Here is a 25,272-nt window from a genome sequence, read left to right on the forward strand (position 1 = left end):
TCTGTCAATTCTTTTAAAGTTCTACAATTGAAAGATGAAGAGCCGGGCTGTGCAGTGTGTGGTCTGGAGGGAGCCTGGCACCCTCTCTCCAGCTGCAGGGTGAGGTGTAGGACTTAGAGGGAAGCCAGGAGATGGCTCTGCTGGGGATGGTCAGGCTGTGGCCCCAGCAGCACTTGGCAGGGATGTTTGGATGGCTTAGTCCTGTTGGAGCCTTTTGCCCATTTCCATTAGAAACAGGGACTTCAAGTCTACTTTGGTGCATGAAGTTCATGCCAATGCACCCTGACATTTCTTCTCATCTCCTGGCACAAACTTGGCCCGTTTTGTACCCAGACAGGCACGTTTGAGGGCCTGTTTCCTTTGGCATGAAACTGGGGACACATGTGAGGAGAGGGGGGACCAGATTCTAGGCTGTTCCTGTCCTAGCATTGCAGGATTGAAGAGAAAGTGAATCTCACTAGCCAGCAAAGCAGAGGGTTTCAGAGGCATGCGGCCGGGGTGCCAGTCCCAACTCCACCACGCTGTGAGACCCTGGGCCTGTGACTTCCCTCCCCTATGCCCCAATCTCCTCACCCCTAAACTTGCGGGTACAGCACCACCTACCTCGTGGGCTTTGGGGAAAGATTTGATGAGTTGGCACCTGCAAAGCATAGGTCCTGGTGTGTGCTTCACACTGAATGGGTGTGCTGTGTGTTTAATGTCTACACATGCTGTGTGTGCTTATATCACTATTTTTCTGCATCCCAGTGCAATGTACTGTACCAGCATTGGCTCAGTTCACCCTCTTTGCACACTGTCAAGTTGGCTCTGCTTTACAGATGGGGAAACTCAGGCTCAGAGACCTAAACGAGCAAGCCAAAAGCCACACAGCTAGTAAATGGTTGTGTGATGTCAGTCTGCTGTGTCAAGCTGTGGCAGTGGCCCTGCCCCCATGTCATCCCCCCAGAGGAGCAGCCATCATCACCGGCCTCCTCCTCTGATTTGTGTTCACCCTGCTTCCTGGCTCCCAAGACGTGTTCCAGGGGACTTTCCTGAGTCATTGGGTCATTGAAGAGAAGAAAAACATCCAGCTGGATGCCTCCCACTCCTGGCCCGCTTGACATGCACACACAGGCACACACACAGAAACACACAGGTGAACTCATACACACATGCTCACACACAGGGTGCACATACATATATAACTATGCACATGTACACACACACATATAATCTAACAAATGCAGAATCATGCACATTCAGATACGCGCACACTCACACCTGCATATGTATGGTGCAATACCTCCTGGAGGATTCCGGCTCAGCCAAGAAAACCCTACGTCTCTCTTTTGGTCTGGTTGGCCCCGTGATCCTTCTCCCTCAGACTCTGTGTGAACTCAGCACAGTGGCCCTCCCTGCCGCCCTGCAGTGTGCCCTGCAGTGCGGACAGGCGGCAGGAGAACCTCTTCATCCACTGGAAAGAGGAAGAGGCAACACACGTACACAGTCACCTATAGCATGCCAGAGCCCACGCCTGCGCCCAAATCCCTATTTATTTAACAACCCCCATTGTACAGAGCAGAAAACCGAGGGGCGGTGTGCTAAGAAGTCCACCCAAGGCTCACACAGCTGGCAAGGGACAGAACAGGATGGAGACCCAGGTGTGTGGGACCAAGGCACTGAGCCAGGCCCCAGATCTCCAGTGAGCAAGACAGACCTGGCTCCTGCCCTTGAGAGGGAGCACCCAGGATTCCGGGGCGGGGCAGACAGGAGCAGTGGACGGAAAAATCAATAAAATCAATGGCAAACTCCTGCGCTGGGGAGCTGGGATGAGGAGAAGCGCGGAGCAGCACCTGCTCTAGAGAGGAAAGGGAGGCCTCTGAGGATGATGCTGCGGCCATGGCCATACAGATGAGCCCAAAATGCATTTGAAGCAGAAGGGACAGCACGTGCTGAGCCCTAAGGAACCCATGTTTAACTCACCCGCTGACCTGCATGTCCCCAGCCGGGCAGTGTCTTACTAGCAACCTCTCGGTCTGTGTGGGACCTAATAGTCCCTCTTTAACTGTGCAAGGATGCAATTCAACAGACATTGCCCTTTAAACTTTTCCTAATCAGCCCTCCTCCTCTCTCCAGGTATTAAAAATGCCAGGAGCCAAGAAGCCCCCTGCCCCGCTCCCAACATTCCTTCGGGACAGTTTTGCTGACACAGCATTCCTCTGGGCCAGGGTGAAGGCCCAAAGTCCCAACCAATGATGATTTCCTGTTAACCCTTGGACTAAGGGTTGAGCCCTGGAATATCCCCCAGGGATTCTGGAGGCCTTCTTCTTGCGTTTGTTTACAATGCATGGCCCTCTTCCTTGCCAAGAGGAAGCCCAGTTTTATTTACATTTCAGTGTCCCAGAGGCTGGAGAGGACCACCGGGCACCTTTGTCCCCAGGCTGATTCTGGGCTGCTGCTTGCAAATGAGGAAGCTCTAAACTGCCCAGAAGTCAGACACTCGTAGAATTTTGAAGCTGGAAGGGGTGCCATTTCACAGATGGGGAATGAGAGGTCTGGAGATGCCTAGACTGGACCAGGGCCTGAGCCAGATCATCCGGGAGGACCCAGGGATCCTGGCCTTGTCCTGCCATGGACGGTCCCGTCCCCATCAGCAGACTGGCGACGTGGACCAGACGTTTGCCTCGCACGGCTACTCGCCCTGGTGGTCAAGAGTAGGGCCTGGAGCCCGACGTCCTGGGTCTGAATTCTGCTTAGCCCCTTTGGATGAAAACTTAACACTCAATGCCACTTCTTTCCTGTATGTGAAATGGGGCTGATCACCACAGTTAACCCTAAGCGCCTCGCAACGCAAGTCCCTCTGCTTGTTAAATAAATACAATGGATCTCTACACATGAACAATAAAGACACGGAAACAGTTAATCCCCTGCTGCAGCTCCTGTTGAAGGCAATGAAATCAGGACCCAGAGAGGTTGATTCACTGACCTTGGGACACACAGGACCCTTTCTACCTCTGCTGGTGACCCAGTGACCCCTGTCGATGGTGGGAAGGGGCAGAGCAGGCCTCAGACTGTCCGCAGGATGATGCATTCACTAACGGGTTCTAGGAGACGGGGACGGCTCCTCTTTTCTCTCTCCAAAATTAGAACGCGGGGCCCTGAATGGTATCCCCAACTCAGGCCTGTTCGGGACTGTAAATGGCCTTCTCGCTTGGTCCCCCCTTTTGAGAGGGTCGGACCCTCAATATTAAGAGGTTTGATAGTAATCAATTGAGGTTTGATTACCCTGAACGAACCCGGCAGGGTGCCTGCATCTAGGCTGGGGCTGCCCTTACTGCAGCCCTGGGGTGGGGGGTTCCTCCGCCTCCAGGGGCGCCCGCAGCGTCCTTACCTGGCTCCTCCCGCGTCCTGATTGACCTTTACTTAAAGACTAGCTCCAGCCGCTGATGGGTTTCGGCGGGTCCCCCAGGAGACCCTTCAGACGGCTAGAGCCGGGCGCGCTGCAGAGAGCCCCTAATTGGGGCAATGAATCATCGCGCGCGGCTCCGGCTGGACACAAAATAGATAGAGGAGCCGGCCGCTATTGTGCGCAGTTTGGGACGCGGGGGGAGGCGGCGGCGGGCGGGAGGGAGGCAGGCTTGGAGGAGGAGGGCGGGGGGAGGGAGCGCGCGGGGAGGGATTCCCCCGCCCGCCGCGCGCCCGCCCTCCGCCCCTCCCCGCCCCTCCCGCCCGCCGCCGCCCCGCCCCCTCCTCCCCAATTAAATGACCCCACGCCTTGGCAGGCGCCGGAGCTCGCACATGCGGCTGCCGCTCCAGCCGCCCGGGCCCCGCCGCCGCCGCCGCCGCCGCCGCAGCCGCCGCCGCCGCTGCGTTCCGGGCGCGCTCGCCGCGGCGCCGCCTCGGCCCGCGCCGCCGCCGGGGGGGGCTCGGCAGGCCCGGGGGGGCGCCGCTGCGAGGGGCCGTGCGCCCGCGCCCGCGCCGGCCGCCCGCCGCCAAACTTTGCGGCGCGCACACATGCTCCAAGTTGGGCGCGGCGGCGGCGGCGCGGGCGGGAGCTGAGGGCGGCCCGGGGCGCGCGGGGGCCCGGGCGGGCGGCGCGGCGCGGCCATGAGCGGGCGGCCGGCCCCGGTCTCCCGCAAGCAGCGGCTCATGGCAGCCGTGGGCGAGCGGGCGGCGGGCGGCGCGCCGCTCTCCTGCTTCATCTGCGGCGGCGGCATCGGGCGCGGCAAGGAGCTGAAGCTGCAGGTGAAGCAGCCGGCGGCGGGCGCGGGGACCCCGGCGCAGCCCTTCTTCCCGTTCCTGCAGCAGCAGGAGCCGGCTCCCGGCGCGCGCGAGCTGTCCCCGGCCGACGGCTGCGTGTTGGTGTGCGCCGTGTGCCGCTGCTTCCTGGGCGAGCAGTGGGCCGCCTTCGAGCGCGCCCGCACGCCGGTGGACAAGCGCATGTACTGGCTCAAGCGGCCCCACCAGTGCGACGCGGGCGCAGGCGGCCGCCGTGGCGGCGCCGGGGCCCCCCGCGAGTGGAACGTCGCCTACGCGCTGGGCAGCGCCACCGGCGACGACGACGAGGACGACGGTGGCGGCCCCCGGCTGCGCGGGGCCGCGGAGGAGACGCGAGACTCCGACCTGTCGGAGCTGTCGGACACCGATCCCCTTTCCGAGCCCGACCCGCCCGCGCGGGACGCCGCCAGCCCCCACCAGGACGGGGCCCCAGGGCCAGGGCCTCGCGGGGGGCGCGGCCAGGAGTGGAGGCCGGCTCTGGGACCCGCTCCGGGACAGGGCGCAGAGGCCTCGGCGCAGGGGCGCGCGGAGGAGGAGGGGCTGCCCGCGAAGGCCCACGCGGATGGGGAGCCCAAGGCCGGGGTTAGGCGCCGGCGGAAGGGGGTTGGGAGGCACTGGGTTCCCGAGGCCCGGGCCAGCGTCCTGAGGGGCATTCAGGATCCTTGGCAAGGCCCTCTTGTCCAGGAGGCCCCTGCAGACGGCATGAAAGGCCCTCCCTCTGGCAGAGCCACTAAGACCCTGGAGAGCAGGCCGCTGGGGGAGACCCTCCGGGGCTTCTGCACCTCCGAGGACAGTGACATCAACATCACCAGTGGGGAAGAGGACCACAAGGAACAGCCTTTCCCAGGCGTCTGCAACCCCAAAGAGAAGAACAGGGGCCGTGTCCCCCGGGCTCTCCCGGACAGCCGGGCGGCACCAGCAGAAGGCCTTTGCTGCTACATCTGCGGGGCCCCGCTGTCCCCGGCCTCGCACCACCAGGTCCACGTGCAGAAGCAGGAGAAGCTGGCTCAGGCCCCGTTCTTCCCCTTCCTGTGGCTGCACAGCCCGCCCCCAGGGGCACAGCCCATCAGCGAGGGCGGCAGTACCCTGGTGTGCGCCAGCTGCTTCTCCTCCCTCACGCAGCAGTGGCAGAGCTTCGAGCTGGCCAACGTGCCGGTCCTGCAGCGACTCTATGTGGTGCCCCTGGACAGCCACTCCCCCGGCACGGCCTCCAAGGGCAGGAGGCTCCCGAGGGAAGAGGGTCTGCCCTCCGGGGCCCTGCGAGAGGCCTGCTACCTCTGTGGGGAGGACTGTACCCCGGATGCCCGGGCGGTCCCCTCCAGGATCCTCAACGGCAACGCCAGGAGCGCCATGCATTTCCCCTTCCTCAGCCTCCTGCCCTGCCCGCCCAACGCCCAGGGCCCCAACAAGCGCTGTGAAGTCCGCAGCTGCCCCAAGTGCTTCAGCGTCCTGGAGGATGTCTGGGCCCTGTACCGGGCCTGCCAGAACGAGGAGCTCATCACCTCCGTGCAGGGATTCCTGGGCAGGTACCAGCAGGCCTTCTCCGCCTCCGACCCTGCCCTCTCCGAGCTGCCGGCGTCGGCCCAGGGCGGCCCCGTGTCCATCTGCTACATCTGTGGGGCTGAGCTGGGCCCCGGGAAGGAGTTCCAGCTCAATGTGAACCCCGCCAGCCGCTTGGGCGAGAAGGAGCCCTTCTTCCCCTTCCTCACCGTGTACCCGCCTGCCCCTCGTGCCAGGCCTGTGGACTCCACCGGCCTGGTGGCTACCTGTGTGCTCTGCTACCATGACCTGCTGGCCCAGTGGCTGCAGCATGAGGCCCGCAGCTCCCACCACGCTGTCAGCGCCTGGTCCCGGCAGTACCAGGTGGAGACGTTCGTGTGCTTCTTTTGTCAGCAGGAGAAAAAACGGTGTCTGGGGCTGAAGTCCGTGCGGGTGGCCCGGCTGCCCCTGTTCCTATACACCCTGCGAGCAAGCCACAGCCTGTTGGTGGATGACGGACAGCAGCTGATCATCGGTGCTTGCGTGGAGTGTGGGACCCTGGTGTGTGCGGGCCAAGGGCTCACCCGCCAAGGACCCATGAGCTGGAGCTCCCCAGTGGCAGCAGCGACGAAGGTAAGCAGCAATTTTCATCTCATCTTAGACGCTTCCTCCAAAATCCATTCAGGGAAGGGAGAGATGTTTTCTGTTCCTCAGAAAAACTCTGAAGGAGGAGTTTTCACTGGTTCTGTGCGGGGTGTTCCGGGGGAGGTACCCTCCCTGAGTCACTGGGCTGGTGCTTGGTGGGTACGTTGGCCTGGCTGACCTTGGAGGCATGGGGCAGGGGTCAGAGGAGTGGGGATCAGGAGTGGTCTTAGGGAAGAATAGGGCACTGCTGAGAACAGCAGGCACGGGCCTGAACTTGGGTGTGTTTGCAGTGGAATCTATCAAACAGAGGAAGTTCGGGGCATGTCTGTCATCCGCCTGATAACATTGGTAATTAGTCCAGCCGTGCGGGTCACAGAGAGGTCTCCGTGCTCACCCGGTTTGAAACACATCAGAGGTGGAAGTTCCTCTCCGTTCTAGCTCCCGTGTGGCTTGGCTTTTCCAGAGTTTTCCACCTAAGTTCACACTGTTCTTTTGAGACCGTGCTTGCTTTACGGCGGAGGGAAACAGGGTTCCAGACATGGGGGTGTGGAATTTGAGGGACAGTGGCCTAAACAGACTTTTCCCCCAGCGGGAAGAGAGTCTTTCTTCTCTGCAAGTCAGCTGTGCAGGAGGCAGACGGGAGGCCTGGCACTCTCCCTGTTTATAAGGCGCCTGCCTTCCTGCTGCCCGCCCGCGAGGAGCCAGACGGGGCTCAGTTAATTTGGGATCCGGCTTTGCAAGGGACCAAGCAGGAACTGCCCCCGGTGGGTCTGGGGAGGTAGATGTAGGCGTCCGTGAGTGGCAGTCACCAACCCGGCCACCGGGGCATGGATGCTCATTTCTGCCAAAGACAGTCAGTGCGACTTGTTTTAATCAAACGCCTGTAGTGGCAGCTGCTGGCCATGTGTGGGCAGAGGGACGTGTGGATGGGAAAGGTGGCGCTGTCCTGTTCAGAAAGGGTCATTCCACCCTTTGAAAGCTTCCTGATCCTGCCTCCCACCTGCACGTGTGGGGCACGGAGGTGGACTCTCTGGGGGACATGTTCACTTATAGTGGCTGCACCCGGGAAGTGTGCTCTGCCATGATTTGCCCACCTCTCCCCCGATACGCGGCCCCCGTCTTCATGCTCTACTCAGATTTCCTTTTCTACTGATGACAGCTTTGGACTTTCAAGCTGTCTTTGTGGCTTTGGTGGGATGGTCTCTCGTTTTAATTGGATGAGCACATCGTCTCCCGTCACAGATGCTGAAGCTCTCCTCTTCGGCATATAGCAGTGCAGCCTGTGGGAATCAGAAGAGCTGCAGTTCCCAAAAGGGCTGAAACTGGGAGAAGAGAACAAGTTTTGGAGCAAGACTGACCCCAGTTCATTTGTTCCTTACCATGACGCTGCGAGGCCTTCTCATCTCATTTTATAGATGAGTCAACCAAGACTCAGATAAGTCAGACAACAGTCAGTCAGTAGGTATCTGAGGCAGATTTCGAAATTCTGCCCTTTCTCTTGCTAAGTACCTGTGAGTTAGTTTCTTATCCTGGTGGAATGTCAGTTTCCTTGGTTGAGAAGTGGAAACATACCACCTGCTTTGTAGGGACATGGTGAGAGTTCAATGGATTGGGGGAAATGTAAGTTCCCCCAGAGGGTCAGATGCTTGACATATAGTGGGACCCTCGTGTCCTCCACCCTGGTGCATAGGAGCAAATTCTTCTTGGATGTGGGTTGGTTCTGTGTGCGAGGTGCTGGCTTGCAGGCTGGGTGCCAGTTTTATACCTGGCAGTGGTGTTTCAAGGGGCAGTCAGAACTCTCTGCAAATCCTCAAACACAGGGTTTTGTGCAAAGTATCCAAATTCTGATGTATTTTCTCATGTGGATTTGCTTACGTGTCAGGAGTTGATGGGATGCTGCCCGTCGGCCTTGGCTGATAAGAACGCCAGGAAACAAGAAGCCGCCGTTTCCCAGGCAGCTGGGAAGGGGGAGTGGAGAGTAGTCTGGTGTGGACGGGAACGCAGGCTGGTGTCTGCCCAGAAGGGGTCAGCATGGGTTTGGTGAGGTTTCATGTGGTATGGATGTGTGCTCTGTTCCCTAGAACAAGTTAGTGCATTCACTCCTTACCATGGCTCTTGAGGCCTTCTTATATCATTTTATAGATGAGTCAACCAAGACTCAGAGAAGTCAGACGACACACAGCCAGTGGGTATCTGAGGTGGGTTTTGAACCTGCTTCTGCTCCCTACGCCCTCTTCCACCAGCTGCCTGGAGGAGGTGGAGCTTGAGTCAAGCCTCAGAAAAGAGGTAGGATTTGTTGGAATGAGGCAGGCAAACAGGCCCAGAAGCAGGGGTGACCTGTTCAGCCTCCGTGGGCGGGAGGTGCCTGTTGTGGATGAGAGGAAATAAGGTTGGAGTGAACTCCAGGCCTTGAAATCAGGAATAGGAGGTTGGATTTGAAGTTGAAGGCTCAGGGGAGCAATAACAATTTCTTGAAAGAAAGTGGAACGGACTGAGAAGAGACCTGCTCAGGGCCCAGAGGTGGCAGCAATCCAGGTGGGTGGTGAGGCCGCTGGGGCAGGTCTGCCCACAGAGAGGACAGCTCTGATGGGTCTCAGGCTCCCCTGGACGGAGGGAAAGGAGAAGCCTCAGCTCTCAGCTCCCAGGGAAGCACGATTGACAGCCGGGAGAATGCCGGAAATGGCAGCCTTCTGGTCTTCCGTCCTCCCTCCCCCTCCTTCCCATTCATTCAACAAATATTTATGGAGCGCCAACTCTGAGCCAGGCGCGGTTCCAGATGCTGGGGATCTGGTGGCAAGCACAGAGCCTCCAGTGTCATGGGGGAGGGGGACACACATGAGGAGTGGAGGGGAGGAGCCACTTCCAGCAGAGCAAAGTGCCGAGAAGTAGCCGAGCAGATTAAACTTAGGACCCAGTGCCAGGGTGGGCATGGGCAGCGAAGGTGGCACTTGCAGGAGCTGGGAATGAGAGCTGGGGCTCCGGGCAGGGGAGAAGCCTGTGAGCCCCCTGGGGAGGGAGAGAGGGTGGAGGGGCTGTCCCCAAGCCCATTTCCTCATGCCAGCCCCCAAGATCTTGATCCTCACGTGCATCTTCCCATCTGTCTTTTGGGGGGTGGTTTGAGAATTTAGGTGGGATGAGGAGGGCACTGGAAGTTAGCTGCGGGGAAGCCACTCAGCTGGGGACGTGGCGTGTCCCAGAACCATGATCTGTGCTGCTTCCTGTGACTCCTCAGTTGTTCCCTATGATGTGTTCATGCGTTAGTGAATCAGCTTTAAAACACAAGAGGAAACATGAGAAAAATAAAGAGAAGAAAGAAAGAAGAGGAGGAGGGTGTCCCCTGCACCTTCTGCTTTGGATAGGATTTACTCTTTTCCCTCCAGCTGGGCCCCGGGTCCCCAGAGAGCACCATGCTCTGCAGGCACCTGACTCGTGCCTCCTTCGCCAGGGCTGTGTCTGGGGTGGCCTGGGGAGGGCTGAAGCCTGCTCTTCTGGGCTGGGCACCCCTGCCCCAAGGACGGACCCTTCCCTGCAAGCTTCCCAAGGAAGCTCTGTGAAACTCTGGAAGGACCCCGGGCTTGCCTTAAGACAAGCCAGGCTTCAATATTCATGCTGCTGGGAGTCGGCTGTGTGATGTTGGGTAAGACTCTTGCCCTGTCTGGGCCTTGGAACCGAGTGAGCCGGCCTGGGTGAGAGCGCCTGGCTCGCAGTGGGGTTGCGGATGCGTTGACGCCCCCTTCCCCCTGCCCCTGTGAAGTGCTGCTGGCGCGACGCTGGGTTTCTGAGGTTGCAGCCTCTGCCTGCTGCCTTTCTGCTGGGATGGGGAACGGCTGTCCCTCCCTTCAGAGCTAGAAACAAGGCTGGCCAGGATGTTGGGGGCAGCATTTGGGGATGTGATAATGCGGGTGATAACCATTATGGAGTGCTTCCCACCCTCCAGGAGGCGTGCACACTTCACCTGTATTCACACATACTGAAGCCTCGCCGCAGCCCGGTTTCAGGAGGTGCCACTGTTCCCTTTTCGTAAATAAGGAAATAAGTCCAGAGAGGTTAAGCAACTTGTCCAAGGTCACTCAGCTAGTAACCCCAGGGCCAGCGTCGGGCCTGAGTCCAGCTCTTGAGTCTGTGCTCCAGCCTCTACTTGGTCTTGCCTTTTTGTTTGCTTCTTTTCTTTTGTTTTGAGACAGGGTCTCACTCTGTTGCCCAGGCTGGCGTGCAATGGTACAATGTCCACTCACTGCAGCCTCCCCCTCCTGAGTTCAAGCAAACCTCCCACCCCAGTCTTCTGAGTAGCTGGGACCATAGGTGTGCGCCACCATGCCAAGCTAATTTTTTGTTGTTTTCTAGAGACTCTGTTGCCCTGGCTGATCTCCTAAGGTCAAGTGATCCTCCCACCTTGGCCTCCCCAAATCCTGCCTTTCTGTCTTCTGTGGGTCTGCAGTTGTGGAGGTGGCCATGGCCTGGAGGTGGGGCAGTGGCTCTTAATTTCCTGTGTGTGCCCACCCCTCCTTGCCACAGCCTCTAGAACATCTCAGGGGCAGGAGTTAGCTTGCATGGGGCAGAGGCCCTGAGACGCCCCACTTGGCTGCCTTGGCTGCACCCCTGAGTTTCTTTGCTTACTGAGCAGTGGTGCCCTGTGCCTTGGCTTCCCCAGTGTGGCCCATCTGTTGAGGTCTTAGCCGGCACCTTCCTTCTGTTGCTGGGAGAGCTCCCGTCGAAGATGGGTCTGCTGCGTGATGGATTGGCTCTCCCTGCAAGCCAGTTGGCGGGCGGGCCGCGCTTCCCGCTTCCAGGACTCTGTCCGGAGAGCATTCTGGTTAATGGCCCATGCAGCTGTTTACCTAACCATACCCCAGCCTCTCACTGTGGGGATGCCCCGGCCAGGCCCCCTGAGTGTGGCCTCCGAGCCCAGAACAGGTGTTGCTGCCGCAACCACCTTTCTTCTCTGCAGGGACATCTGAGGTCTGCAGAGAGCGTCTGTCGTCACCCACCCATCAGGCCACGTGCACATCTGTTTCCCATGCTTCCTGACTATCTGCGCCCACGCAGTTCCCTGCTCCTCAGGGGGCCTGGCTGCCCCTCCTCCCCAGGCCCAGGCTCTGGAACACCTGGTCAGGACTGATTGGAAGTGGGGACCTTCTGGAAGGTGCCACAGGAGGCAGCCTGGCTGGGGCTGGTACTGGCACCCTCTCCTTGGCAGCAGCTGGAAAGTGGCCAGGCCCTTCTCAAACTCAGAGGAGTGAGCTTTCCAGCTGTGCCCCCCCTAAACCCGGAGGCAGTCGGAGAAAACCAGGGGAAGGAGCAAGTGAAGGCGAAAGGTCTTCAAAACTCGGCCTCCCCTGGAAGCAGGAGGGGGAAGGGGTGAGGCTGGAGGAGCCAGGGTCTGCAAAGCTTCCTGGTTCCTCCTCTGCTTAGATCTCTTAGGATCTCACCCTTGTGAGGTTAACTCTGCTGGGAGTGTCTTTGGAGGATGTATAGCTTCTGGGCACATTTTATTGGCTGGGGAAGACCCCGCATCCAGAATTCAGGGCCCTCTTCCGCCTCAGGTCCCCGTTCTAGTGGGGACACTGAAGAGAGATGCCATGTCTGTCCTCGGAGAAGAGCGTTGCAGGACTTGCCTCCTGACTGCACATAGCCCCAGGTGGGACACTCTTGGGGTCAGTTGTGGAAGGAGCCCCTCCTCACTGGGCGACCTTCATCCAGTTTCCCCATCCGTCAAAGTGACAGGACTGGTCTGCAAAGATCACAGGCGATTTGCGTTGTGTACGTGGTGTCTCATTCTGCCATCTCGTGCTGTGTTAAGAAGGGTTCTGAGGCCATGTCTGGACTCTCTAGGAAAATGTCTTGTGATTTATTGGCAGTCTCTGCTGTGAGGCTAGGAACAGGAGCATGACTTCATCTTGGGGCCTGGTTTTAAATTTAGTATATGATGCCGGGACCCCAAAACGCCATGGGGTTCTGTCCCTTGGAGGATAACATGTTAGGGTCAGGAAGAATCTCACAGACCATCACTTTCAGACAACACTTTAGCCTGGTGGCAGTGCTGGGCCAGGGACGAGCTGCAGTCCTGCCTCCCGTCCCTGTGCGAGCCTCTACCCTCATCCATATCTACCTTGGAGAAGCACACCCATATTCTACCCACTAACTGAACAACGTGTGTCTGCCCTGGGCCAGGCACTCCGGGAGCATCTGGCGCTCTGGGCACCTGCTATGACATCAGGCATCCCCTGACCTCAGGGTGCTCTTGGGCGATGAGAGGATGAGGAACCAGTGAAGAGGTTCAGCTGTGGTTGTGCAGTGCATTGAGTTCTGTGCTGAGGTCAGGGTAGGGTCTGCTGAGAGCCTATGGCAGGGTGAGAAACAGGCGTGTACAGGGAAGACTTCCTGGAGGAGGTGACATCTAAGCTGAGTCCTGAAGACTGAAAAGGATTCAGCCAAGTCCGTGTAGGGGCCATGTGCTCCTGGCAGAGGAGCAGGTGTTAAGGCCTGGATGTTGGGGGGTAATGTGCTGGAGAACAGTCATTCTGCATGGAGCCAGAAGAGGGGACGGGCACGAGGGGTGGGCAGGACCAGCATTCCCGGCGGTGTTTGGAATCCCTGGGTGCACACTCGAATCAGTGTCAATCAATCTGAGTTTAAAAATACCAATGACAGGGCCCTGCCCCCAGGCCTGTTAAATCAGGATCTCTGAGGGGTGGTCCCGGGCCATGGTATTTTAAAGCTTCTAGCAGATTCAAGTGCAAGGGTGAGAACTGCTGACGGATGGCATCGTGGGCACAGCTGAGGAGTCTGGGATTTATCCTGGAAGGCCACGGGAAAAGGATGCTATTCCAGGTTTCAGCCTGTGTTTACTGAGTGCCCACTGCGCCCCAGGCACTGTTCTATACACCAGGACCCAGCAGTGAGCAACCAGGCAGGGTCTTGGGGGCAGTGATGGTGGCCAGCAGAGTGGCCGGAGAGAGGGGTGGCGGGGGCCTGCCGCCCGCACAGTGACGAGTGTCCTGGCAGGGGCTCGAGGTGGGACTGAGGGACAGTGAGGAGGGAGGTGCGGGGGGTGGGCAGGGGGGGACGAGGGGTACGCTGTCCATTGTAGCAGCGGGTGGGGACCCGTCAGGTGGGAATAGGGACTGTGGGGCTGCCCTGGAGAAAGCATGGTGGTTTTTGTTGTTGTTTTAATTGTGATACAATTCACACACCGTGAAAGTCACCCTTTGAAAGTGTACGGTTCAGTGGGTTTCAGTGCAGTCACGAAGTTGTGCACCACCATGACTGTCCAGTTCCAGAACATTCCCATCACCCCCAAAGGAGACCTTGTGCCCGTCAGGAGTTAATCCCCGTCGCCTCCTCCACCCACCCCTGGCACCCACTCGTCTGCCCTCTGTCTTTATGGATCTGCCCGTTCTGGTCATCTCTTGTGAGTGGAATCATCTAATTCGTGCCTTTTTGTGACTGGCTTCTTTCACGCAGCGCCGTGTTTTCAGGGTTCATCCATGCTGTTGCGTGGATCAGAGCTTCATCCCGTTTTGTGGCTAAGAACGCCGTTGTATGGATGGACCACGTTCTGTGTCCCCAACATCAGACCGTGGACATCTGCTTTTCGGCTCCTCTGAATCATGCCGCTGTGAACACGCATGGGCAAGTGTTCACAGATGTCTTCATTTCTCTTGAGTACGCGCCTGGGAGTAAGGTTGCTGCGTCCCAGGGTTACTGGAGGTTTAACCCTCTGAGGACTGTTTTCCCGTTGGGGGTTTTCAGCAGGCAAATGACGTGATGGGGCTTAGGTTTGGAAAAGTCATATTGGTGACTCCTTGAAGCCCTGTTTCATCACTTCTGCCTGCAGTCCATCCTCTTAGTCCTGGTCTCCAGGCAGTGGATTTGCGTTTGAAGATGGCTATCGTTTTTGTTCTCCCTGGGATGAGGGGAGCTGTACTAAGAATTGAGAAGGGGGTTGCATTGGCTCTGGGGGCTTTTGCCTTGCTCCAGCCACAACCCTGGGCATCAGAAGCCTTGGGTTATGGCCCCAACACTCACAGCAGCCTTGGGCAAGATGTTCTACCCTGGCTGGGTCTCAGTTTTCCCCTCTGGAAAATGGGGGCATATGGTAGATGGTAGACTATTAGCTGAGCCCTCAGCTCCTGCACAGCTGACAGTCGCTAACCATCTTGTCTTTCTACATGTGTTGGCGGGGGGCTGTGGGGCAGGGAAGACCTGGGCGGTTGGGGTCTGGCCTGGCTCTGTGAGCCCATGGCTCTCAGGTTCCCTGCCTGGCGTCTGGTTGCCCTGACTGCTGTGTTTTAAGCTCTGCTGCCTGGCCTGTTTGGCGTGGAGCCCTTGATTAAATCGGTTGCTGGATTGGGCTTCCCGCGAGAGGTGCAGAACCTCATTGGAGTGGCACAAAGGCTGGGGTTGGTATTCTGCCCTGCCAAGCCAGGGCCCGGGGCAGGTGCCTCTGGCTGCAGCTCTTTCCACTTGGCGAGAGTGGGCTGGGGAGAGGAGGCAGCCCAGGGCCCAAAGGCGGCCCCTCAAAGGTCACCCACCGAGGCCACGCTATCCTGCCCATCATTAGTGTCATTTGTTGGCACAGAAAGGGTATTTAGGTTCCGGCCCTCCACTCCCAAGCCCTCGGGCTCTGATGAGAGCTGCAAGGGGACGCCAGTGTCAGTGGCAGCAGCAGAGGGCATTGATAGCATGCGCCTGGTGCCAGCCAGTGTCCGAAGAGTTTTGCCTGCATTGTCCCACGTGACTGTCTCACTGTCTTATGAGTGGGCTTATTTGTTTCTATAGACGAGGCAATGGAGGCACAGAGAGGTTAAGTCACTTACCCAAAGTCACACAGTGGGGAAGTGCCGGAGCCGGGATCCGCACCCAGGCTGCCTGGCTCCAGTGTCTGCACTCTGCACTGCTCATCACACCCCTCCTGAATGGGAAGGCAGGCTGGGAGGGAGATGACGGTAGATGGGTTCAGGAAGCCTCCCTGGAGAAGGGGTATCCGATGAGTTCTTAGGATTTAACTAAGTGGCGAATGTAGAAAAGCTTCCTCTTCTGGAATTTACGTACCAGTGATGTCACCTTAAAAGGTCCTGATTTTCTTCTTTAAATGTGTGCCAGGGTGCTGCCTGCCAATGTATTATACTGTGGGAACCATTTCAACGTTTTAAGTCATTTTCAGATTGTGTCGTATTTTACATATAGAAAGAACATGTGTTTCATGATGTTGAACTTGGAAAGCTTAGAGTCGGTGAACGCTGGGCCATGTGTCTGGTGTCAGCCCCAGCTTCTGCAGCTGCCCACAGGGTCCGCTGGCCCCGGGATCCTTGTGGGTCTCATCTGGGCTCCACACTGACACCGGCTAACTTGGTGACCTTGGGCAGGGTGCCAGTTCCTCCCCTCCCTAAAGCCTTCCCATTTCTCCTTGGACCACAGAGGGGGCGTGAATGGCCCCATGGGCGGATGGTATCATTCCCGCTTTTCAGAGAAGGAGGCCAAGGCTCAGAAACTTAAGAGAGTTTGTGGTGGAGGTGCCGGCCGTCATTGGCAGGGCTGGGAGGTGAGGGAGAGTGGCCAGTCCAATGCCACTGCCTCAGCCTTTCCCCTGCCCTGGAGTTCAGGGGTGCTTCTGGGAGGCGATGCAGCCCTGGTGGGGGCCTGGCTTCCACACGGCCCTGCCCCTGATTGAGCGCAGGAGGCTGCCGTGGTCTCTCGCATCAGCTTTCAGAAAGGCTCTCAGTTCCGGAGGGAGAGGGTCAGAGGGCTGACCGCTGCTGCGGAGTTTTATTCACCTTTCCAGACCCATCAACCTAGTCTCCCGCTTCGGGTGGGAAGGTTTGCAGGCTAGGAGGCTTGTGTGGGCGAGTGACAGTGATAAGGGCGGCAGCTGAAAAGTGGCGTGGGGCCTCCACACTTCCAGACGCGACAGGACTGGCCATGGGGCTGGGAGGGGTCCTGGGGTCCAGACCCAGCAGCAAAGGGAGGCCAGGAGGCACCTGGATGGCAGCTCAGGGTAGGTTGAGGCCTGGATGTCCCGAGAGCGTGGCGGGGCCTTGCCACAGCTGCAGTGCCAGCTCTGTGAATCTGCAGTCCCTTTGAGCTGGTGCGTTCTCCAGGCGTGCCCTTGCCCTTTGAGACGGACCGTCTCACGGCTGTACACTGTTCTTTCTCTTGTGCAATTGTACCCAGGAGCCTCTGGACAAGGGAGCCCCGGAACGTCCAGAATGTGGCTTCGTGCTCTGCTTCCAGGCTGCGCGGCATCCCCAGCAAGGCTGTTCACACCAAGTATGGGGGACACACGGTGGACAGTGAGGGCTCCTGGGAGGCCCTCCCCCACCCTCCCCGCCCCCCGCTGCCAGGAGTCCGGGTAGTCTGGGCTCCTGTGGGAGGAGGAGGTGCCATCCTGGGAATAATACCCACCATCAGCCTCGTACAGAAGGCCAGAATGTACCTGGTGGACCCCAGGGCGTGCAGAATGGCCTCTGGGTTCAGCCCTGTTGTCTGAGAAACCGGGCAGGCTCCAGAGGATGGGAGGAGGGTCGGGCCTGGCCTTCAGGTGGCCTCACGTGTGAGCCCCATGGTGAAAGGCAGCACGCAGACAAGGTGTCACTGCCCTGGTGGCCTGGTCCCTGCAGGGGGGATCGCTGCTTCTCCCATGCCTCAACCTCTTTCTCTTCCGGAAACTGCATTTTCTTCCTGATTCGGAAGTGTTTGGGGTCAGTGCAGGGTCTGGTTTTCTGAGCGCCCAGGGGTGTGACTGCTGGATGCCTTCTTCAAGAGCACTTCCCATTAACGGGAGAAACCTGGAGCACGCTGACTGCTCACCTGTCCCTTGGCAGGTGACAAGGTGAACCAGGCCTGTCTTTAGGGCTTAAGACCTGGTGCAGTGCAGGTCTTCAGGGAGGCAGGCCAAGCCAACAGGGGTGCTGGGAGCCGCCTGCGTGGGAGGGACAGTGGATTGTTGACGGCTGCACGAGATGGGAGTGAAGCCCCTCCTCCCCCAGCATCCACAGGGTGGGGTAGTTTTGCCCCCACCACTCCTCTGACCCACACACCCCAGCACACCCGCCTCCCTCTCGCACACACGCACTTTGCACCTCCTTCTCCTGTACCACGCTCGCACACTTGTATGCATACACGTTCACATGCAAACCCACCCACACGCTTGTATGCACACTCACTGTTACACATGCGGTCACATGCATTCATACATGCATCACTCCCATGCACACTCATACACTGTCTCACACCTGTGCCCACACACTCACATGCGTGCTCTTCCATGCACACCTGTACCCTCACCCCCTCACCGCCACATTCGCACTCATACACCTGCACAGTCATTTGCATGTACACACACCCGCATGTCCTCACACACATGTGTATGCACACACTCACTCCCACACACCCTCATTCATGCACACTCATGCACACACACTCACATTCTTGCCTGGAGGTGAATCTGGCAGGGCCCGTGTGCCAGCGTAGCTCTCACCTGTGCCACTGTTTCCTCTTGGCCATAGGGGTGTCCGTCTTAAGACACAACTTGGCACAGACTCTGGAGTCCAGCTGGGCTGCACCAGGAAGGAGGTGGGCACAGTGGCTGGGGAGGAAAGGTGCAGGGTGGGGTTGGAGAGGCTGGTGTTCCACAGCCAGGGCACCCAGACTCCTCCCTGCTCTGCCCTCACCCCTGTGGTCCTCTGGGTTCTCATCTGTGACCCCAGAGGGTCCCTTCTGATTTGGTGATCTGGCCGTCCTCCATGCCCTGGGGCCATTTGGACTCAGATAGATGTTTGCACTTGTCCTTCTCCGTTGTGTGACACTTGGTAAGTCGACTGGCCTGTCTTAGGCTTGGCTGTAAAGCTGGGTCAGGAATGATGGCTCACCTACGTGGATGCCCCCCTTTACCTCAGAGGTGATTATCCCCATTTTACAGATGTACAGGCTGAGGCTCAGAGAGGTGGAGACACGTGCCAAGGTCAGAGGTGGGGAGCAGCAGAGCTGACATGGGATCCCTGTGTGTCTGACCCAAAGTCTGGCTCTCAGATACCACCCTTTGCCTCCTTTCTAGAACTTTCTTCACAGAGATGTCATGAGGGTGAGACAAAGCTGTTGACGTGTTCTGCACAGACCAAGCTCCCAGTAAAAACTCGGTAATTGTTCATATTTGTTTCTGTGGCCTTACTTATCATTCCCCAGAGAGTCTTCAGTCTCCCCTTGAATCCTTCCAGGGATGGCGAACTCACTCCCTCAGAAGCCAGGCGTCACCTGTGATGTGTCAGGAAGGAATGACAGGCTTCTGAGGATCCTCTGCAGCTCTGAGAATTCTGCCTGGGGAGTTCTGGGGAACAGGAAGAGTCTTGGGAAGGGCTTCTGGACCCCATTTGTGACTCAGGCCTGTCTTTTTGTTGTTTCTGGTTCTGATTTATTACCTTGTCTCAGAACCAATGCCTTTGGCTCCCCAGTGACTCTGCTGGTGGCATCTTCTGATGTCTCTACTCCCCCTTCCCCTGCATGCCTGGCAAATTCTTGATCTTGTATTCCCTAGGGGAAAAGAGGGGAATCTGCAAAGTCATGTTTTCCCTCAGGATGTGGAGAGAGAAATTTCTAACCTCAGTGATGCCTGCTAAATTATACTTACGAAGGGGGCCAGGCACTGGCATATTTGCTAAGCATTCCCCATATGCTTCCCTCTTTCCCCCATGAGAGCTCCTTTACTTTTCTCTAAAATACTGCATGGGAGGGATTATTATCCCTACTTTAATAGAGGCAATTAAAGCTATGCATGTTCCTCTAAGCACTGCTTTAGCTGCACCCCACACTTTGTGATAAGTCATTTCTCATTCTCATCTCATTTGAAATATTTTTCAATTTCCCTTGTTTTTTTTTTTCTTTGACCTATGGATTATTTAGAAGTATGTTGCTTAATTTCCAAACATTGGACTTTCTTAATATCTTATGGTTATTGATTTCTAATTTAATTCTGTGAACAGAGAAGGTACTCTGTATGGCTTTAATCCTTTTATATTTAAGTGTACTCTCTTGAAGAAGGGACCACAAGCTCTTGAAGAGGATATGGAAACAGCAGTATTTGGTTCTCTACATATTAATTAACTTGAAGAGATTGGTGCTTGGTAGCAGTGTTCAAATTGTCTAGGTCATTAACTTTTTTTTTTTTTTTTGTCTATCAGTTGCTAAGAGTGCTGAGATCTACTACAGTTTGGATTTGTCTTTTTGTCCCTTTAGTTTTGTCCAGTCTTTCATCGTGGATTTGGCACATTCGTGGTTGTTTTGTCTTTCGGATGAATCGGCGCTGTTTCCACTATGATGCAGCTCCTCCATCTCTGGCAGCATCTTTGTCTTGGCACCTCTTTTATCTGAATTATTCACATCTGGACACTGAGGTCTCTGAGGTTCGGAGAGGGAAAGTGACTTGCCCAAGGCCACACAGGTGTCAGCTTCAGGGGCAGAGTGCTCCCTTCTCAGCCCAGCTGCACACAGGTTTTCTCTACTCCAACAGTCGCTTTGGGGCCATGGATCTGAGAGATGCTCCTTCCCGGTGACTTTCTGGTGTCATGATTGCCAGGTGGCCAGAGCTGTGTCCCCACCTGCCCTTGGCAGAGGACCTCCCAGCAGCCCCAGAAGTCACCTCCATGCAGAGCGCAGCGTCTGGCCTGCAGCCTGCAGGGAGCTGCTGAGCACGCTTGGAATACCCACTGGAAACTTCTCACTAAGCTCTAGCTCTGTAGCTCCTGGCGCCATCTCCCTGTTTGGTGAGATGGTTCTGAGCATATTGGCCAGATCTTCCCAGGACTCACATGTCATAAGAATTTCTCTGGATAGCAGGAGAAACGTCCCCCGTCTCTGGCTCCCCTGGTCTGTGTGGGCTTTTGGGAGCCCCAGCCAAATCCACTTCCTGGTGCTTCGCCCTCGCCAGGGTGTGGCCTGAAGCGCCTCAGGGGCTCCGTGCTGGCAGAAGGCCTCCTGCCCATGGTCTGAACCCTCCCTGGGGCATTCTGGGAAACTCTGGAGGGCCCTGCGGGGGCTGGGAGGGCCGTTGTCTAGGAGATGTTTATGGGGGAAATTGACACAGTGAGGGGCATCTCTGCCCAGGGCGCGGAGGCCTGAGCAGGGTGATGGGTGGGTTCGGTCAGCAGTTTCACGGGCCCTACTGTGTGCCAGATGAGAGTAGATGGAAGCCAGCGTGAGAGACCACGATGGGCCGGGCAGCGACATCTGACCATAGTCACCACTGATACTGTTCTATGTCCCCCTAGGCTTGAGAAGATGCTGCCTTGGGAGACTGACCCTCCGCCGATTGTGAGATTTTGTCCTGATTTCACATTTCAGATACATTAACATGTAAAACAGGTTGGGTACAGTGGCTCACGTTTGTAATCCCGGCAGTTTGAGAGGCAAGGCAGGAGAATTGCTTGAGCCCAGGAGCTCGAGACCAGCCTGAACAACATAGTGAGACCCCATATGTACAAATAATTAAAAAATTGTCCGGGTGTGGTGGCTCGCACCTGTAATCCCAGCATTTTACGAGGCCGAGGCAGGTGGATCATGAGGTCAGAAGATCAAGACCATCCTGGCCAACATGGTGAAACCCCATCTCTACTAAAAATACAAAAATTAACTGGGTGTGGTGGCACATGCCTGTAGTCCCAGCTACTAGAGAGGCTGAGGCAGGAGAATTGCTTGAACCTTGGAGGAGGAGGTTGCAGTGAGCCGAGATCGTGCCACTGCACTCCAGCCTGGGCGACAGAGTGAGACTCTGTCTCAAGGAAAAAAAAAAAAAAAATTTAGCCGTGTGTGGTGGCGCATGTCTGTGGTCCCAGCTAGTCAGGAGGCTGAGAATGGCCTGAGCTCAGAAGTTTGAGGCTGCAGTGAGCTATGATCATGCCACTGCACTCCAGCCTGGGTGACAGAGTAAGACCCTATATCAAAACAACAAAAGACAAAAAAATCTAAACAGTCTGAGTCTTCAAATCAGTGAAATACAGTAAGGATGATGATGATGGTGATGGTGATAAAGAAATAGCAGCGATGGTTGCCATGTATCGATTACAAGACATTACCTCACTGACCCTGTAAACAGGACCCTCTGACGGGTGTACCAGGGAAGTTGACTTCCTCTTTCCCACCAGCCCCTCAGGGTGATTTGGTGGGGTCTGGACGAGGCCAGCCCTGCTGAGCATGTGCTGGGCCAGCACTGGGGTTGGTGCAGTGACGCAGCCACGCTTGGTGTCTCTGGGGAGTGGTCCTCCTTGAGGTGCCTCTTGTTTCTGTCGCCTCCAGGTCTGGAGCCGGCCAGTGGGAGCGACTCAGCTGCCCGGCAGGCTCTGTGGTGTCCAGGTGCCCGGAGCTCGGGGCCTAGGAGGCATGATGGGATCCCTTGTGACTGTGGCTGCAGCAGCTCCAGGGCCTTAATCAGGCCAGCGGAATGCAGCGTCAGCAGCAGCAGAGCTGGCAGCCCCGCAGCTCGGGGGCCTTGGCTGGTGGAAGGGACAGAGCAACGCTGGGCAGTGCTGGGGGCAGCTTCAGGCTGCGCCAAGGCCCTGGGGAGCACCGGGGCCCCCGCTTCCTGGGCTGAGAGCCCTGCTCTGGGGGAAGAGAGAGAAGGAGTTAAAAACTTGCTTCTCAAGTTTTTCCCGTGACGAAGCCCATTCCTGCTCAGTGTCACCTGGCTCTCCAGCCATCCTTACAAAAGAAGCTGAGGTCAATGCCGGTACTATCCCTTTCCTGTGACAGAGAAACCCAGGCTTCAGGGACAGTCGTGCTGGTCTGCTCTTGACCGGGAGATGGCGTGGTTTGGCTAAGGGTGTGCGGACATCAGGCCTCGCCCCCACCTGCTCCTACCTGGGTGGCCTCAGCAGGTCACTCCATTCTCTGGGCCTTGAGCTCCTCACCCACACACAGGGACAGGCTTGGGACTGACCTCACAGGACTGTGGGACATGGAGCACGTGAAGCCACAGCCGAGGGCCCTTCCTGTAGTCCGGACTCGGGAAATGATCGCTGTGGTTATTTAGGGGCAGAGGAAAGGCAGGGGGAGGTAGCTGAGGCCCCACTCAAAGGCCCTGGGAATGAAGGGGCCTGTGCCCCTCACGCTCAGGATAACTCTTCCCTTCCCCCACCTGGACCACCCTGGCCTTGTAGCAGGACCCCTGCTCCCAGGCTCCTGGCACGTCTCCCATGGGCCTTGGTACCACCTGCAGGGTGCTGGGCCCTGTTCACAGTGGCTGCCAGGCCGTGGCCACTGTCATCCAAGGGGAGGCAGGTGTGGGATGGAAACCTGCGAGTGGCTGGAGGGTACCTGGGATCCAGGCTCCCTCAACACCCCGTGGGCTCCCAGTGCTCGTCTGAGAGACGGAGGGGCATTCAGACACGTGGTCCTTCACGGGGCTGCTGGGCACTGGGCAGCAGTCAGCGGGCACCTGCTGCCTGACCGTCTGTCTGTCTGCGGGCCCTGTTCCCTCATCTGTATATGGGAATTACAGTAGAGTGTGTGTCACAGGCTGTAGTACATAGTATGTGCTCAATTATTGTTGGCTCTTATTACTTTTGCTATTTATTATTTCCCTTCTGTTCCTCTGTTCTCACTGTTCTGGAGAGCTGGCACCTAGACCTCAAAAACACAGGGACCTAGACCCTTTTAGTCCAGGTGAATCAGGAGGGCTACTTTTTAGGTCAGGTTATGGGAAAGAGCTAGGGGAGGCCAGGCACAGTGGCTCCCAGCACTTTGGGAGGCTAAGGCAGGAGGATCACTTGAGGCCAGGAGTTAAAGACTAGCCTGGGCAACATAGCAAGACGCCATCTCTACAAAAAAATTAAAAATTAGCCAGACGTGGTGGCATGCCCTATAGTTCCAGATACGGGGGAGGCTGAGGCAGGAGGATTACTTGAGCCGAGGAGTTCAAGGCTGCAGTGAGCTATGATCACACCACTGCACTCCAGCCTGGGTGTTAGAGTGGGACCTTATCTCTATCTTAAAAAAAAAACAAAACAAAACAAAAAACACAGGAGTTTACAAAGATCCATCATTCTCAACACTACCTCTGTTCTTACATTCACCTTTCTTAACCCTCAAAATTTAATGTAAAATCTGATGCATATGTGCATTTTCTGGAGAGAGGATCAGTGGCTTTTATCAGACTTGCTGTGGGGGACATGTGACTCCCAGAATGTAAACAGCCATTGTTATAGACACATTTCCCTGCACACGCTCCAATGTTGCCGGAAGCCTATTCCTCACCATTCCTTGAAGAGCCAAGCTTGTTCCCACCATTAAGTCTTGACACATGCTCTTTCTTTCACATTTCTGCCTATTTTCCTGCTCCGGGGAGCCTTCTTTGCTGGCTCCTGCCAGCTGAAGTTTCTCTTCCCTCTCCTGGCTGACATAGACACTTATCTGTATGTAGCATTTTTGACATTTGATAATAACCTAGCACTTTATTCTATTTGACTTCATGTTGTCTTCTGATTGACTCATATGTGTAAGCCCTGTTTCTCCAACTAGATAGAAAAAATAGCTAAAATTTGAATTTTTACCCATTGACCCTCTATTGTTTTTCTTTTGTGCATTGTACACCGTGATTCCTTGCCAGCTGTGGGAGTGGCATTCCTGAAAAGCACTGCACTTGGCAAAATCACAGCTGGCAAGATCAAAGTCTCAGTCAAAATGGGAGGTTAGGGAAAAACAATAAAAATGGCATTAAGTATATGTCTTTAAAAACCACAGTAAATAAAAGTTCTAAGAGACATCACTGCCAAAACAAACCAGATTTGTCCACATTTAAAAACCTGTTCCAGTTGGTAATCTTTTTCTGAATTACCTTCTTAAGTAGATGGGAAACTTGGCCAATGTCTTGATGTACTGACAATGAGAATTCTCCCATGAGGTTTATTTCTTCTTAAGTCAGTTTTGGTGATTTATTGTTTTGAAAGAGCTTATTCATTTTGTCTAGGTAGTCAAATTAGTTGATATAACTTTGTTCTTAATATTTCTTTATTATCTTTCTAATGCCTGTAGGTTCTGTAATGATGTCCCCCCTTTCATTCCTGATATTGGTGCCTACTCTTTTCTTAACCAGTATAGGAATTTTATTAATCTCCCAAAAGGTTTATATTTTAGAGATTTACCTCTTTAAAGTTTTTGAACCAGTTTTTTGGGGGGCTTAAGATGTATCATCTTTTGCACTTGTCACCTATCTTGTTCTGTTTTTGCAAATCTGGAAGAAATGTGTATGAAAACACCGGGACTGTTCCAAGTTATCTAGGTCTAAGGGCACACTTCCCAAGCCTGATCTTCTCTCTGTGCATTGAGCCAGTGGAGGCTAAAGCAATTTCTCTCTATCACCTGCCCCTGTGATGGACATTGGTGAAGTCCAGATGGTGTGTCCTTTGGCTTGAGTGGATTTTATGAAAACTTGGATAAGTAAGAAAGATACTAAACTGAAATATTTTTTAATGCAGAAAAGAGAACTACTTTATCTCAGAATCACAGATCATAAAGAATTGCTGGCTCTCGCATATATTAGTGGCTGTGTTATTTGGAGCGTATGCATTTAATAATATTATGTTTCATTTCTTATACAAAGTATCCACCATTTAAAGTATTTGTGACCTTCTGTGCTTTTGCGACAAAGTATGGTTTATCCATAACCTTGATTGAAATTCCAGTTTCACTTGTCTTTGTATTTTTAACAAATATGAGTGTCTGTTTAGAATCACAAAACTGGGTGAAGTTGAGTCTAACACTCTTCACTTTAACAGGACTCCAAGGCCCAGGAAGGGAAAGGGACTTGCCCACCAATACGGAGGACTTGCCTACAACTTAGCCTGTCAGAGGCTGAGGCAGAATGCCAGTGCCCTGGGAATTTCTGCTTCATCAGCCAAGACTGTC

The 25,272-nt window shown here is 55.8% G+C and overlaps 1 protein-coding gene across 4 annotated transcripts in view; it reads left to right on the forward strand.

Moving 5' to 3' along the window:
• Positions 1 to 4,037: 4,037 nt before the first annotated feature.
• The window catches only part of GSE1 (Gse1 coiled-coil protein), a 504,494-nt gene continuing 483,259 nt past the window's right edge, over positions 4,038 to 25,272 (forward strand). For 2 of the 4 annotated variants that reach the window (XM_016930303.3, XM_016930305.4), the window contains exon 1: positions 4,054 to 6,369. In XM_016930303.3, the coding sequence (XP_016785792.3) occupies positions 4,087 to 6,369 (2,283 nt within the window). In that variant the 5' untranslated portion in view covers positions 4,054 to 4,086. Of the gene's footprint in view, positions 6,370 to 25,272 lie in introns of all 4 variants that reach the window. The other 2 variants (XM_016930306.4, XM_016930304.4) reach the window with 2 other exon arrangements.

Source organism: Pan troglodytes, chromosome 18 (assembly GCF_028858775.2).
Source record: "Pan troglodytes isolate AG18354 chromosome 18, NHGRI_mPanTro3-v2.0_pri, whole genome shotgun sequence".
NCBI classification, from domain to species: Eukaryota; Metazoa; Chordata; class Mammalia; order Primates; family Hominidae; genus Pan; species Pan troglodytes.